The 17,074-nt window shown below is 39.4% G+C and overlaps 1 protein-coding gene across 2 annotated transcripts in view; it reads left to right on the top strand.

The window, feature by feature from the left end:
• The window catches only part of PUS10 (pseudouridine synthase 10), a 72,673-nt gene that overhangs the window by 52,564 nt on the left and 3,035 nt on the right, over positions 1-17,074 (top strand). Inside the window, exons 12-17 of one of the 2 annotated variants that reach the window (XM_049651527.1) lie at positions 3,343-3,399; positions 4,246-4,322; positions 4,416-4,471; positions 5,526-5,643; positions 12,025-12,167; positions 15,218-15,317. In XM_049651527.1, coding sequence (XP_049507484.1) covers positions 3,343-3,399; positions 4,246-4,322; positions 4,416-4,471; positions 5,526-5,643; positions 12,025-12,167; positions 15,218-15,317 — 551 coding nt within the window. Of the gene's footprint in view, positions 1-3,342; positions 3,400-4,245; positions 4,472-5,525; positions 5,644-12,024; positions 12,168-15,217; positions 15,318-17,074 lie in introns of both variants that reach the window. The other variant, XM_049651526.1, reaches the window with a different exon arrangement.

The raw sequence follows: 17,074 nt of genomic DNA, 5'->3' as shown, positions 1-17,074 counted from the left end.
AGAAAAATGAAAACTCACCCAAATTTTAAACATGTATTTCCTAATACTTAAGGTATTAAGGTATTAAGGAGTTAATACTTAACTCCTTTTCCTTTTGTTGTTAGCATTATTCATAATTGCATACGAATAAAGTTTTAAAGGTTACCCCCAAAAGTATTTTTAAGTGAGTTTTCTATTATGTACTTATCTATTTATTTTTAGAGCAGAGAAGGAAGGAGGAAAGAGCACGCAAGCAGGGGAGAGGGGCAGAAGGAGAGGGAGAGAGAATCTTAAGCATGCTCCACGCTCAGCACAGAGCCTTATGTGGGGCTCGATCTCACAACCCTGGGATCATGACATGAGCCAAAATCAAGATTCTGATGCTTAACTGACTGAGCCATCCAGGCGTGCCATCCCCAAAAATATTTCTCAATGTATTGTCCAAATTTGAGATATTTTCCTAAAAGATATAATAAATAATCACTTCTTCCTTTGTCTGGATTTAATGTTTCTCTGGACTTCCCAAGGGCCTAGCTTGGGATCCTACACCTCTGGAATTTGTGGAAATTTTATGGGCTAATTTATGAATTGGAAATTTCTGGTCTGATTTAGCTGTCACTGTTCGACTTACCTCTCTGTATCCTGTTCTTTCCCTTCTCCCCCATCAGTCACAGGTTATGGCTCAGTCACTGTGGATCCCCTGGTTCCCTGACATTATGGCTGGTTTGGAGATGGAGGTGGGCAGGTATAAGACAGATCACATCCCCAGGGAGTCAATGTCTTTCAGCTTCCCAGATGCCATTCTGAATTCCCCATTTATCTATCCACCCCTAGTTAGTGCTACCCTTGAGTCTGTTGATTCTGTCTAGAAGCTACTGATGTTACCATGGGTTTTATTAACAATGGAGTCTAAACATAGAATGGAGGGTTCTTTGGGACTCAATGGTCCACAGAATCCTATTCCTTGCCTGGCCTTGATTCTCTACCTCAAGAAAAGCCTGACCCTGTGGCTCTCATAGCTGCTTACTTGGCCAGTTCTTAGGTATTAACGCAGCACAAGTTACCCAGGCTTCTTTTTATTTTTATTTATTTATATTTATTTTTTAAGTGTGGAGCCCAACATGGGGCTTGAATTTACGACCCTGAGATCAAGACCTGGACACCTGGAGCACCTGGGTGGCTCAGTCGGTTAAGCGTTTGACCCTGGCTCAGGTCATGATCTCGCGGTTTGTGAGTTTGAGCTCTGCATCGGGCTCTGTGCTGACAGTTCAGAGCCTGTAGCCTGCTTCAGATTTTGTGTCTCCCCCTCTCTCTGCCCCTCCCATGCTTGTGCTCTGTTTCTCAATAATAAATAAGTTAAAAAAAAAAAAAAAAAAGACCTCCACATTGCCAGTGCAGAGCTCAACATGGGGCTTGATACCATGAACCACGAGATCATGACAGGACTCAAAATCAAGAGTTGGATGCTCAACTGACTGAGCCATACAGGTGCCCCAATTTACCCAGACTTCTGAGCCTAAATTCAGCTTAAATTCTAGTCCTACCTTGGCTGTCTGGCCCTTACCTAACCAGTACTGGGTTACTCCTCTCTATGAGACCCATAGCTTTGGGCCCTGTGAGAGAGAGGAGCCCACTTTACCCTGACAGTACATGTCAAACAATAGTTCAGAACCTATGTTCCCTAAAGTGTTGACCTTGGCTTGCCAAAGGGATCTCTTAGACATGAGGAAAGGGTGAAATCCTACTTTCTTCACAGCTAAGTATCTTCAAAAAGAGGGCCAATCTTCAGTGTAGTTTTCATAGGCCTTTCCAAGCCTTTTAACCTTCCTTTTTCTAAAATCTACATGGGACCTTTACATATAGACTCTTTCCTGGGAAAAAAGTGGCTGTCTAAATGGTGTTCACCATTCCGCCTTTCCCATTTGCTCTTTCCGGCTATCTTGTTCTTCCTCATCTTGTGCTCTCCGAAGTAGCTGGACCATTGAGGAATAAATACAAATCTCATAGCTCATGTTGCAGTTGTGCTCTTGGTGCTGTATGTGCTCATAATGCTATGTGCTTCCTGTCGTAGCCCTACCCACTATATTACAGTCCCTATCCCTCCACAAACAGTAAGCCCTGTGAGGATCAGGACCGTGTCCATATTGTTTATCTCCCCTGTGTCTAGCACAGTGCCTTGTACACAGTGCCTTGTATAGCCTCTAATATATGTATGTGTTCAGAGATCTTAAACTTTACCAAACTCTAATGACTGACCAGAGTTCTCCAAACGTCCCAGCCTTTTCTAATCCCTGATCCAAGAAGACCAGTCTTGCTTTCCCTGTGGGCATGAGTCTGAACTCTTCTGCCTATCTCTTGGTGGTGTTGTATAGACAGTGGTTAAGAGACTCTGGATGGAGTCAGACCACTTGGTTCAAATCCTGGCCCTACCACTTACCAGTAATGTGATCTTAGGCAAGTTACCTATCCTGTCTGGCTCATTTTCCTTGTAAGTAAAATGAGGGTAATGATAGTACCTACCTTATAGTGTTAACATCTATGAAAAATTTAGAATAATGCCTGCCTGTGGTAATGTTTGCTATGGCAATGATGGTGAAATTGTCAGTTTTGTATCTAAGAAAGTTATGATGCAACAGCTGCCCCCCGCACCTTTTTTTACACCATTTCCCATTCTAATATTTGCAGCTTTTAGTCTAGGACGATCCATTTATCTTAGAATGAACACTAGTTTTGTTGTGGTCCCAGCTTAGGCTTTGCTTGATACAAAGAATTCACTTTTAAACCCTTTCCCCCCCACTCCTCTTCCTTTCATAGAGTTTAATTCTCAAATAAATGATTTTGCTTTGTTTTGTTTCAAGAAAAAAAAAAAAAAAAGAAGGAAAATGACAGATTTTTCACCGTAAGTTTGTGACCAGGGTTGTTGTGGAGCCTTCCTCTAAAAAGTGCTCTGCCTCTGGTCTCCCATGGGATGGTGGCATGAGGTGATAGTTAAGGTCTGGCTTTGACATCAGAAATGTCTAGCTCTGTCTGCCATTTAATCATGCGACCTTGATAAAAGTACTTATCCTTTTAGAAGCTTGGTGTTCTTTTATTTAATACCTACATCATAAAGTTCTAATAAGGATTGAATGAATTAATGTATGCAAAATGTTAGCTCAGTGCCCAGCATATAGGTGCTCAATAAATGGTACTTCTTATCATTGCTATTTTTATTAGAGATTGGGATTAGAGGTGGGATGGCGACTATCCCTTGGAGTTCTCCTGTAGATTATTTCAGACAAATGGGGTTTCTACCAACGGGTGGGAATGAAAGTCTTAGGGCTATTATGTTTCTGATTATTTTTCTTTATCTCCTTTGCAAAGGTTTTAATTTTTCCTCCTCTGGAAGAGAAGATGTAGATGTGAGAACATTAGGAAATGGTAAGATTGCAACAGCATCACTTGACTAGAACTAACTTTCAGACTATCACCCTTCTCAGACAGCAGGTTCACTGTAGTTGCTCAGTTAAAACCAAAGTGGGCAAAGCCCAGAGCTTCTCCCAGTGAGGAGGCTTTGCGAATTATGGAGCTACCTTTATAAATTATATGATTATGTCTTAACAGGAATCATGTGTTCAGAAGCCATCCTTATTGCATACCTATAGGTTCTAAGGGAATTTTATGTGGATTAACAAGGTGGTAACCAAGTTTTTCCAAAAGTTTGATTATTAATTGTTCCATTTGATAACATTTCAGCAGTACCAGTACAGTTTTCAAAATGCACATCTTCATTTAAAAAGTGATTCTGTTCTCTTAGCCTTCATTTCTCTCATTTTGCATTGTTGCATTACAAGAAAGATGCTGAGAGTTAATAGTCCCTTCCCCTTATGGAATCACAGCTTTTCCATTTCACTAGTGGATTAGGCTAGGAGGATGGATTTCAGCTTGGTATACCTGGGCATTGCTGTGTGTAATAATGTTGCCTTTGTGTAACCAAATCAATTAGCAGTTGTTTGGATTTTATTTTGTAATTAACACAGGCTTGTTCGTGGACTTTTGGGAAAGCAGTCATTTTCACATGTTGCCTGTCCTGGGGTTTAGCAGTCCCCCCAAAAGCCCCTTGATTCTTTTCACACATTCTTCCCTCCCCCAGATGTAGTCATGTCACTAAACTTTCAGTCCTCTAGAGCTCAACTCGTTTTTTCACACCTCCTAACCCTCTTGCATTGGCCCAAATGTTAACTCCATCAACACGTTTCTGTTTCATGACGGGGTGTGTGCTGCCAGGAAGGCCCTTTGCAATTGAGCTGGTGAATCCTCATAGAGTACATTTCACTTCACAAGAAATTAAGGAACTTCAGCAGGTAAACCACTTCATGACATGGAAATCGTCATGTTTCTGCAACTCTGTAACTGAACTAGAGTTGCTAATTGTTTTTCTTTTTCTGCTACTACAGAAAATTAATAATTCGTCTAACAAAATCCAAGTCCGTGACTTGCAGCTTGTCACAAGGTAAGTAAGGGTAGACTCACTGGAGACGAACTCAGAATGGAAGTTTTGGTTGTAGGTCATGTATCTGTTAAGGGAATTGTATCCAGAACATATAAAGAACTCTTACAACTCAATAATACGAAAACAACCCAATTAAAAATGGGGAAGATGATTAAGTGGACATTTCTCCAAAGAGGATGTTATGTTTATGCATGAATACATGAAAAAAAAAATGCTCAATATCATTTGCCATTAGGGAAGGGCAAGTCAAAACGTCAGTGATATCCCACTTTACTCTCACTAGGGTGGCTCACTAGGATGGCTATAATCAAAAAGACAGAAAAAAACAAATGCTGGCAAAGACGTAGAGAAATGGGAACCCTAAGGAATTGCTGTGAGATTATGTGTGGCCACTTTGGAAGACAGTTGGCAGTTTGTCAAAAGGTCAAATGTAGAGTTACCATTATGGCCCAGCAACTCCACTTCTAGATATATACCCACAAGAAATGAAAATGTACACCCACACAAAGACTTGCTCATGAATGTTCATAGTAGCATTATTCATAATAGCAAAAAAGTAGAAACAACCCAAATGTCCATGGGTAACATATGGTATTTCCATACAACAGAATATTATTCGATAATAAAAAGGAATAAAATACTGATACATGCACCAACATGATGAACCTTGAAAACATTATGAAGTAAAAGAAACCAGACACCACACACCATGTATTGTGTGCTTCCATTTTATATGAAATATTCAGAGTAGGGAAATCTATGGAGACAAAGTCAATTAGTGGTTGCCAAGGGCTAGGGGAAACAGGAAATGGGAAGCAACTGCAAATAGGGATGGAGTTTCTTTTTTGGGGTGATGAAGTATTCTAAAATTAGATTATGGAGATAGCTACACAACTCTCTAAACATGCTAAAAATCACTGAATCGTACAGTTAAAATGGGAATTGTATGTAAATTTTATCTTGATAAAGCTATTTTTGAAGAAAGGGAAGTTGGGGCAAGGCTTAAGTGTATTTTGTGTGTTTAGACAAACTTTCTTTTCTTGTTTTTGTTTAGAGAGGCAATAGGACATATGAAAGAAGGTGAAGAAGAAAAGACCAAATCCTACAGTGCCTTAATATGGACAAATAAAGCCATACAGAAAAAAGACATTGAATTCCTAAATGACATAAAGGTAGTAAAATGCTCTATTTTTTTTTTTTTTTCTGATTGCCTATAAAATATTTCTTTGTCTTTTAGATTGTTAGTAGCAAGTCATAAAGCATGGGCTTGGGGGAATGTGAGACCTGCTTTCAAATCCTGGCATTGCCATTTACTGGTTGAATGACTGGGCAATTCATCGAACCTGTTTGAGAGGCAGCATTGCCAGTGATTGAGATCCTGCCTCTGGGCACAGATTGCTTGGCTGCAAATCCTGAATCTGCATTTCCTAGTTGTGTGACTTTGGACGCATTGCTTGGCTTCTTTATGCTTTGTTTCCTTCATCTGTAGAATCAGAAGAATGAAATGAGTTGTCATGTGAAGCACTTAGAACAGTATCTGGTACATAGAAAACGTGAGCAATGCTATTATTATATTTGGTCATCCGTAGAAAGGAAATACGAAATAGAATTGTCTAATAGAATTGATGCTAAGATAAAGTGTATAAATAAAATATGTTATAAATTTGTCTTAATGTTTATTTTTGAGGGAGAGAGAGAGAGACAGAATGGAAGTGGGGGAGGGGCAGAGAGAGGGGGAGACAGAATCTGAAGCAGGCTCCAGGCTCCAAGCTGTCAGCACACAGCCCGACATGGGGCTCAAACCCATGAATTGTGAGATCACAACCTGAGCTGAAGTCGGACTCTTAACCAACTGAGCCACTCAGGCGCCCCAACATGTTATAAATTTTTAAGAAGGATAATATATGTACAGCACAAATTTTGGCATGTGCTAGGTTTTCCTTCACATGAGCATATGGCACTGTAGAGGGTCTGCCTGTTCCTTTGCATGTTTCTTCCCACCTATCCCCATCTCTTCCTGTAAGGATAATTTACTCTCAAATGCAAGGAATGAGCATAAATGGATACAGAGGTCTGTATAGTTATCACAACGTTGTTAAAATGGGCAATATTTTGTAATAATCTAGATGACCTACTAGAGGAGACAGACTTCATCTTATGGTTTATCTGTATGATGGACTACTGCTAACCAGCTGTTAGAAATTATGTGGTAGATGACTATTGACAAAGGAAAATGTTCCTGATAAATGCTCAGGGGAAGAAAACAAACTATAAGAGTATTTATTGGGTGATACATTGTGATTTAAACATACACATGAGAAGGGTGCCTCGGTGGCTCAGTCGGTTAAGCATCTGACTTGGCCTCAGGTCATGATCTCATGGTTCGTGAGTTCGAGCCCCATGTTGGGCTCTGTGCTGATAGCTCAGAGCCTGGAGCCTGCTTCAGATTCTGTGTCTCCCTCTCTCTCTGCCTTTCCCCCACTCATGCTCTGTCTCTCTCCCTCAAAAATAAATAAACATTAAAACATATACATGAGCGTGTGTTTCTGTATACACATATATGCAACTATGTACAAAACAAATCGTGTGGCAAAAGATACCATAAATAGGATTTCTACTTATGAAAAATGCAAACACCCAATAGAGAAAAATAGACAAAGGATCAAGCAGCTGAAAAAGAGCAACTGCATATGACCAAGGATCATCTGAAAAGACGTTCCACTTTGGATTAAAGTAACAATAAGACATCACTTTAGTCCTCTGAGACTAGCACCTATTGGTTGGCATGGAGAAGACTAGTTGCATACTTTGTCAATAGAAATGTAAAGTGTTTAGCCTTTTTTGGAAAATAATGTAGCAGTGATTATAAAAATTAAAAACGTATTCGTCTTCTACCCAGCACTTCCACTACTGGCAATCTGTCCTGAAGAAATAAAACTCCAGGGCTTAAGGATTGTGCACAAAGATGTTTACTGACTTTATTCAAAGTGGCAAAATCAACAACAACACAGCTAGAAACAAAGTGAACTTCCTTCAGAAAGGAAATGGCAGGGGCACCTGGGTGGCTTAGTCGATTGAGCGTCTGACTTCGGCTCAGGTCATGATCTCACAGCTCATGAGTTCGAGCCCTGCGTCAGGCTCTGTGCTGACAGCTCAGAGCCTGGAGCCTGCTTCTGATTCTGTGCCTCCCTCTCTCTCTGCCCCAACCCACTCGCATCTGTCTCTGTCTCTCTCAAAAATAAACATTAAAAAAATTAAAAAAAAAAAAAAGGAAATGGCAGAGGAACCTGGAATATTATAAAGTTATTAAAAAAAACTAAAGCAGCATGTGATCCCATTTATGTTCTTGTGTGTATATATGCCTAAAATTGTTGGAAAAAAGGATAGAAGTAGGTCCACACCTATGACTTACAGAAACACACATGACATTATGAGAAAGAAAGTGAAGTGCAGAATAATGTTTATAGTATGAATCATTCACCTGTTAAGACACGTTCATCCCTAACACGGGGGTGGGTGTTGACTAGATCACCCCCAGTGGGCCTCCAGATCTTATGTTCCATGAGTCTATATCAAAAGCCGTTTGGTTTTTAACCCATTATCTGCAGCCTTTAGAATGATAGTTTAACTCTAGACCGATATTCTTAAGATTGGAAAACAAATTTCTAAACCACTATTTCACCACATATGTAAGTCATTCAGAATTCTGAGGGGAAGATGAACTCATTTAAAAAATAGATTTGGGGCACCTGGATGGTTCAGTTGGTAGAACATGTGACTCTTGATCTTGGGGTCGTGAGTTCAAGCCCCATGTTGGGTATAGAGATTACTTAAAAAAAATGCATTCATAGTTTGAAGGTAGCCCTATTCACAGCTAATTCAGAAATAATGCTGAATAATGTGAAAGATAATTTTTGTAGGTACAGAGTAAGCAATGAAAGGGTCTATTTTAATGGTTCATAGCTCAAATGGACTGATGGGACTAACTGACTTCTAATAATTTTTTTGTGTTGGGGTTAAAACTATTTTCAAATATTCCTATTGTCATCAAGAATAGAAAAACTGAGGGGCGCCTGGGTGGCTCAGTTGGTTGAGGTTCTGAGTTCAGCTCAAGTCATGATCTTATAGTTCATGAGTTTGAGCTCTCTGCTGTCAGTACAGAGCCTGCTTTGGATCCTCTGTCTCCCTCTTTCTGCCTCTCCCCTGCTCTTGCTATCTCTCTCTCAAAAATAAATAAACATTAAAAAAAAAAAAAATAGAAAAACTGAGTTACTACCCCATTTTGAGAAAAAGTCACTTCAAATTTACTATTTGTCTCTTCTTTTTTGTTTTTTTCACATTTATTTATTTATTTATTTATTTATTTATTTAATTTTAAAAATTTACATCCAAGTTAGCATATAGTGCAACAGTGATTTCAGGAGTAGATTCCTTAATGCCCCTCACCCATTTAGCCCATCCCCCCCAACCCCTCCAGTAACTCTCTGTTTGTTCTCCATATTATGTTTTGTCCCCCTCCCTGTTTTTATATTGTTTTTGCTTCCCTTCCCTTGTGTTCATCTGTTCTGTGTCCTAAAGTCCTCATATGAGTGAAGTCATATATTTGTCTTTGTCTGACTAATTTCACTTAGCATAATACCCTCCAGTTCCATCCACGTAGTTTCAAATGGCAAGATTTCATTCTTTTTGATTGCTGAGTAATACTACATTGTATATATATACCACATCTTCTTTATCCATTTATCCATCGATGGACAGTTGGGCTCTTTCCATACTTTGGCTATTGTTGATAGTGCTGCTATAAACATTGGGTGCATGTGTCCCTTCAAAACAGCATCCCTGTATCCCTTGGATAAATACCTAGTAGTGCAATGCTGGGTCGTAGGGTAGTTTTATTTTTAATTTTTTGAGGAACCTCCATACTGTTTTCCAGAGTGGCTGCATCAGCTTGCATTCCCACCAGTAATGCAAAAGAGATCCTCTTTCTCATCCTCGCCAACATCTGTTGTTGCCTGAGTTGTTCGTGTTAGCCATTCTGACAGGTGGGAGGTGGTATCTCATTGTGGTTTTGATTGGTATTTCCCTGATGATGAGTGATGTTGAGCATTTTTTCATGTGTCAGTTGGCCATGTGGATGTCTTCTTTGGAGAAGTGTCTATTCACATCTTTTGCCCATTTCTTCCCTGGATTATTTGTGTTTTTGGTGTTGAATTTGGTAAGTTCTTTATATATTTTGGATACCAAGCCTTTATCTGATATTTCATTTGCAAATATCTTCTCCCATTCCGTCAGTTGCCTTTTAGTTTTGCTGATTGTTTCCTTCACTGTCTAGAAGCTTTTTATTTTGATGAGGTCCCAATAGTTCATGTTTGCTTTGTTTCCCTTGCCTCCGAAGACGTGTTGAGTAAGAAGTTGCCGCGGCCAAGATCAGAGAGGTTTTTGCCTGCTATCTCCTCAAGGATTTTGATGGCTTCTGTCTTACACTTAGGTCTTTCATCCATTTTGAGTTTATTTTTTGTGTATGGTGTAAGAAAGTGGTCCAGGTTCATTCTTCTGCGTGTTGCTGTCCAGTTTTCCCAGCACCACTTGCTGAAGAGACTGTGTTTATTCCACTGGATTTTCTTTCCTGCTTTGTCAAAATCAGTTGGCCATATGTTTGTGGGTCCATTTCTGGGTTCTCTATTCTGTTCCATTGATCTGAGTGTCTGTTCTTGTGCCAGTACCATACTGTCTTGATGATTACAGCTTTCTAATACAGCTTGAAGTCTGTTGTCTCTTCTTTTTTAAGAGTATTCTATTTCTAAGGAAAAAAAAAAGTTGTTTGCGTATGTGTCTGTATTTCTGAAAATTCATCAGAATGGGGCCAGAAGAATGCAATGTTAAAGTAAATAGTTTCCTTTTGTCTACTGAAAACAAGCAGACACAAAACACACAGGAGTGTGTGCTGAACGAGTGTTATATTGGAAGCAGTGGTGGGTCTCCCAGCTCAGTCAGTACTTCCATTGACTAGGACTGGGAGTGAGTACTAGTACAGGGAGAGGAGCATTCCTTAGTCACTCATTTAAAGGCCAGTTATTTCTGTATTCTACAGTGAAGGCTGTATCTGTACAGATTCCTTAACAGTTCAGCCATGTCCTTTTTTTGTCTTTTTGGCCAGAGAAATGTCAGACCTTATGTAGACAGCATATCTCAGCAGAACAACATGCTTCTAAATCAAAGAATTATGGAATCATAAAACCTACAAGTTAGGAGGGGCCATTGACTCACTGCTATGATCAAAACAGTCACACCATTTCAAGTGTAGTCTTTGTCAGAACTTGCTCTTTCTTTCTGGGTGGAAAACTTGATAGAGGGGAGACCAGACAGAAATCTTTGTTCTCTTAGCATGGCTTCAGGCGCTCCCAAGTCGTATAAATTAGGAAGGAGTTGTTCCAGCAAGAAATGGCAGAGGATTCAAAGTTCTCATGAACCTACATTTCTGGTTATATCCAATATCTATTTTTAAAACTTAGAATTAGTTGACCTTTTACAATTTTAATCTCTATTTCTTATTTTATGTCTTGTGACAAAAGGAAATCTCTGAAGAAAAACAAGGCTGTGCCCCTAAAAAATCTAAATTGTCAAAAGCATGTAGTATTGTTATTCTCAAGTAACTTGAACTGGGCTTACAAATACTGAGAGGTCTTGATTTATTGTACACACTTCTTTGTAGTTATTACATTGAAAATACTACCCTAAACAGTGATGTAACTTAATTTTCCAGATACATCTTTTCATATAACCAAAAAAAATAACCTAGTGAGTAGGTATATGGTTGTCCTTCAAACTTGCACACTGCCCATACACACAAGTGATGCCAAGGTCTCACCTTCTACAGAAAGCCATTTCTCACCTCAGCCATTCACCCCACTGTTAAATCATCTGTTGGGTCAGGGGAAAAAAAGGTAAGAACAGATCTTCTAGAAGAGCTCTGTTAAAATAAAGGATAGACTAGAACTCTGGGGTCCTAATCAATTTGTTAAATATTAGAGTAAATGAGACCTTGGGGATCATTTACTTCAAAGCCTTTTCAAAAAAAATGTTTATTCATTTATTTTTGAGAGACAGAGCACAAGTGCACACAAGCAGGGGAGGGGCAGAAAGAGAGAGAAAGAGAGAGAGAATTCTCAGCCAGCTCCGAGCTGTCAACACAGAGCCCAGCGTGGGTCTAGATCCCACCAACTGTGAGATCATGACCAAAAGCAGAAATCAAGAGTTGGAGGCTTAACTGACTGAACCACCCAGGTGCCCCATCCAAATCCTTTTTTAATAGCATAGGGAGGCCCAGAAAATGAGTAACTACGGACTAGATTATGAGAAGTTCCATAGAGCCTGAACCTTTGGAGGTACAATTTATTATAGTACCAGTATCTACCCTGACAGTGATAGATGGGGTCCACCAAAGAAGACCTCTGTGGTGAGCCATGGATGACAAAGGAGACACTGAGATGGGCTTCCCCGGGTGCCCTGGGAGCAAAGCTGACTCCATGGTTGTGTAACATATCCTCCTCTAGGACTTAAAGATTGACCAGAAAACACCCCTCCGAGTCCTGCATCGGAGGCCCTTGGCTGTGAGAACTCGCATCATTCACTCCATGGAGACGCGTTATGTGGATGAACATCACTTCCACCTCTACCTGAAGACTCAAGCTGGCACGTATCCTTTCGCCTTCCGCCCAGCAGTAATCTAAGCGGAACCTTAGTGGAAGAGTTCACGCTGCCCCAGAAGATAGGTTCAACTTGATCTAGGAACAATTAGGGTAAGGATTAGGTTGGAGAAAAATTCTGTTTTTGGGGGTGTGTGTGTGGGGGGGGTCCCATTTAATTTGTATTTTTCAAAATGACTTTTTAAACCATGAGTCAGCAGCCAATAGAATGTGAACCTTAAAATAGTCACAGTGTCTCACACAATGCCCACTGCATAGTAAGGACTCAGGAAACAGTTCTGATTGATTCATTTATTGATTTGTGTCTTCATAACATTTTGCAAGTCGCATTTTCATAACGACATTTGGGTCCTTTCAGTATTTGGAGCGCTTGCCCCAGATTATTAAACACTGATAGTAGATGGGAGTGGCCCTACTTTACATACTGATCTACACTTTATTTGCCCCCTGGCCCAAAACAAGAGAACAGTCCACAAATGATCACTTCTTCATATTGGGCTCTGCCTTGTATGGTTTTGTATTAATCCTGAGCTGCTGGTTAAAATACATCTGGCAGTTGCCTTAGTCCTAGCTCTAGTTTACTTTTCAAAAGTGCTCCTAATATTTGTGTGTTTGTTTCCTGTTTTTATATTATTTAGTGATCCAATAGTATGAAGTGATAAAATACTTAACTATAATAAAACTAATGATCTACTTATGGATCGAAGGCAACAACAAAAAAAAGTTATTTTAATCACCAACTAGCATTGTCACCATATTGCTGTAATTAGTCTGTCTCTCTTTCCCCACCAACCTCCTCCCTCACCCCGCCCTTTGACATCCCAGAAGCAACCAGAATTTGCAAAGGTGAAATAGATGTATGTTATTTACTCTTAAAATCTTTTCAACTTTTGGTTTAGATCGAGGGATTGATCTGTTGAGAAGACAGCAGGCAGACCTTTGTAATTCTGTTGTTTGGAGCACATTTGCCTACTGTAAATGGAATGTCAAAGAAATCACTTCTTTTTTGTTGTTGTTGTTCCCACTTTTTTTACCTAATTCCAGTTTAGGTGTAGTGTGCTCAGGTGAAATGCAGTGGTCTTTTGAAGAAACAAGTATCTTTTCAATCTTACTAAAACGTTTTTAGGACTAGCCATGTACCTGAATTTAAGGGATTAGCCAAGAAAGACTACTTGGTAAAGCTTTAGATACCAGGTGGTTATACACAGAAGTATGTGGATTTTTCACATACATTGCCCAGTACACTGAACTAGTTCATTTGACTTATACCTCATCCTTCTGGATATGAATAAGAACATTCTGGCCCTTCCAGTTGGTTATTCTGGGGCTTTTTGGTCATGTCCCCTCATCATTGCTCCTCAGAAGTAGCATTCTCTAAAGAAAGTGAGAGAAAAAGAATTATAACTGTTGTGCAATTATGCATTTAGTAAAGAAGGCAGTTACTAGATAGTTATATGTCTTATCCTTGAGTCAAAACATTTGGTGAAAGTAGAGTGAATAAACTTTCAGAAAGTGAGGACATCATATCAGCATGTTAATGGTGGAAGTGTTTTATCATCTAAGAATAAACTTACTTTTCCTATTCAAATTATATCAAGTTTTTATACTAAGTGCTGGTTTATAGAACACAACATAACGCTAAATGAGTTTTACTGAATGCTAGCAAAATTATATCTTTCAGATAAATATTTTCAAGCCTGTAGTAGAGTCCTGTGTAAGGAATATTAATATAATCTTAATAAGTAATTCTAGGATTAACCGTTGACTTCAAAATTTGAAGACCTTGAGGGAAACACAAAATTGCCCCTTTAAAAGAAGAATTAACCTAATTCTCTTGTTAACCATGCAAGAGTTGCAAACAAGAACTTAGGTCCTTTGATAATCCTTCTGAAGGACCTTTCTCAAGACTAAATTAATATTCTTATTGTCCCTCCCATCCTACTCCTATTGTGTCACTGGGTCACATTACTAGGAAAGCCATCATTGAGGTTACTCTGTGTGTGACCCTGTGGAAACTTATCATTTGGCAGATGCCAGCTGACATTATTGAAAAATGAGGCCAAAAAGATGACAAAATGGAATTTGTGGCAGAGAAAAAATAGCTAAGGTTTTGTTTTACTTAGTATTGAACTACAGTTAACTTAAAAAAATCCATATCCATGGGCCCCTGGGTGGTTCAGTTGGTTAAGCGTCCAACTCTTGATTTTGGCTCAGGTCATGATCTCACAGTTTGTGAGTTCAGGCCCTGCCTGGGGCTCGCATTGACAGCACAGAGCCTGCTTGGGATTCTCTCTCTCCTCTCTCTTTGTCCCTTACCCTGCTCGTGTGCATATGCATGCACACACACTCTCTCTCAAAATAAATAAATAAACTTAAAAAAAAATGTACATCCAGGGTCGCCTGGCCCGCTCAGTCAATGAAGCGTGTGACTCTTGATCTTGGGTTTGTGGGTTCAAGCTCTACACTGAGTGTAGAGATTACTTGAAACAAACAAACAAACAAAACTTAAAAAAAAAAAATTCCATAGCTAAACTTTGGCACTTGGAGGTGAACTAAAGAAAAAAAGAAAGTCATGACTTTTAGTGCTGAGTCCTGCTGTTGGCTTCCAGGCTGGTGGGAACCAGTTGCCAGAGCTTCTTTTCTTCTTTTTTTTAATTTTTTTTTTTTTAACATTTATTTATTTTTGAGAGACAGAGACAGAGTGCGAGCAGGGGAGGGGCAGAGTGAGAGGGAGACACAGAATTGGAAGCAGGCTCCGGGCTCCGGGCTCCAAGCTGTCAGCACATAGCCCGACACGGGACTCGAACCCACAAACTGTGGGATCATGATCTGAGCCGAAGCTGGACGCTCAACCGACTGAGCCACCCAGGCGCCCCCCAGAGCTTATTTTCTAAGACACACATCACTGGTCACAGCTCAGAAATAACCTTACCCTTGTAACATTTCTGCTTTTGTCTGTCCTTTCCCTTTTACCTATCAAATCTCACCAAACAGTTGGTGCTGCATAGCTATCTCCATTGTTTCCTTAAACAAATCCCAGCTACATTAAAGAGTTTGTACATGGAGACTTTGGGAGAACCAAGCCGAACATTGGCTCTCTAATGAATATGACTGCAGACATTCTTGAGCTGGATGTTGAGGTAAACCATTTTATTGTGGAAATGCCTGTTTGTACATTGAATTCAACAAAGTTCTGCTTTTTTTGGGGGGGGGGGTGGCGCATTAAGCCAAACAGGTACCTATCTCTATTCACCGTAATAGGTATTTGAAAATAGTCAAAATCTCACAGTAGCATTGTATTGCAGGGAGGGACTCTTTGGAATTTTTATCTTTTTAAAAAATACAAGGTCTCATTTGTGATTTTTGCAAATATATAGCTAATTTGCTAACCAAGTTGCTTTACATGTGGCATGAGATCTTAAACCCTTAAACGGAGTGAGGAAATGATGCTTAAGAGCCCTTCATATGTCCTTTGGACTCTAGAGAGTTAATTCCCATACCTGTTTTGTTTCAGGAGTTTCAGATTGCTCAGAAACATACATTCAGGACAGGGATAGAAAATGAGATAAGCCAACGGTTATTTATAAAAGCAGTTCTGTAAGGGACCTCTATGATGTGGTACAAATTCTCTGCTCTAATAGTCTGAATTGAAACAAGGTTAAATTCTTAAGTATTTAGAAGAGTGGCATGAATAGGTCTTTCAGGAAATTCTCCATAAGTATTTTTTCTCATTTGAGCATCAGTAGGTATTGAGTCACAAGTTGTGTCTCTGACAAATACCTGTTGAGGAAGGGGGTCCCTCTCCCAACCCACCCCCCAACAAAAACAATTTTAGGAGGCTAGCATTTTGCACCTGGGATTGATGTTATAAAAAGAAGTGGGTATAACTGCCTACTGTGAAAACATCTATGGTAATCACATGATCACTGGAGCATTAATACCTTACTGGCAGTTTTCTTCAGAGCTTTCAAATTAGATTTTATACAGCTCCTGCAGTATAGCCAGTGACAGCACCTTCAAGGTTGCAGGGAGCCTTCTCATGAGACTTATTTTGAGGAAGACAACCTTTAGTTGAAGAAAATCTCAACTGCATTCATCTTCCTTGATTTCAGTTCTTAGAACAGTTTAGGAATATCAGAGTCACGGGCCAATGTTCCTCATCCCTGTTTGTCCATTGGAATCACCTAGGGAGCTTTTGAAACCTCTCCTGCGTTCAACACATACAAGATCATGGTATGAAATATTTAGTTTTCAGGCATGAGAGACAACCCATGAACTTATATATGGGTGTTAAGTACATGGCTGTGTTCTGAAACAGAACCAAAATATCTTGGGATTTCTAAAAAATACACACACACATACACACACACACCCAATTTTCCTGATTCTGGTAGTAACTTGTAGATTAATTTAAAAAATCATGTCTAGTAAATCATACTGGGTTTTAAAATTTAAGTCTCAAAAACAAAACAAAACAAGACATGGGTACAGTGGATTTTTTTAAACTTTTCTCTCAAATTAGGCCCTCTTACAAGGTGCAATTCATACTTGTAAATTACAAGGTGCAATTTCATACTTGTAAAGCCTAGGAAGTGATTGCTTATGTGGAGAAAAAATTGTCTGCTACTGTAATTTCACTATGACTTAAAGGTTTTGTTCTAGAAGAGCCAAACCAGGTGAGTAGAGATAGATAAATTTGATTTTTCAAGAAACAAAACTTCTGAAATGATACTCAATGATCATTTATTCTTTTCTAGTTCCAGGCGCTCTTTCATATTCATTTATTTTTCATTTGGTTGCTAGGTTACAAATAACACTATAAGTGTATAAACTGCTTGAGTATTTGTTAAATGCAAGATGGGAAAATGAAAATGATCTGAAGAGTAAAAGTTGCTGA

The sequence above is a fragment of the Panthera uncia genome (assembly GCF_023721935.1).
Source record: "Panthera uncia isolate 11264 chromosome A3 unlocalized genomic scaffold, Puncia_PCG_1.0 HiC_scaffold_11, whole genome shotgun sequence".
NCBI classification, from domain to species: Eukaryota; Metazoa; Chordata; class Mammalia; order Carnivora; family Felidae; genus Panthera; species Panthera uncia.
This window is presented reverse-complemented; position numbering and strand designations above follow the sequence as displayed.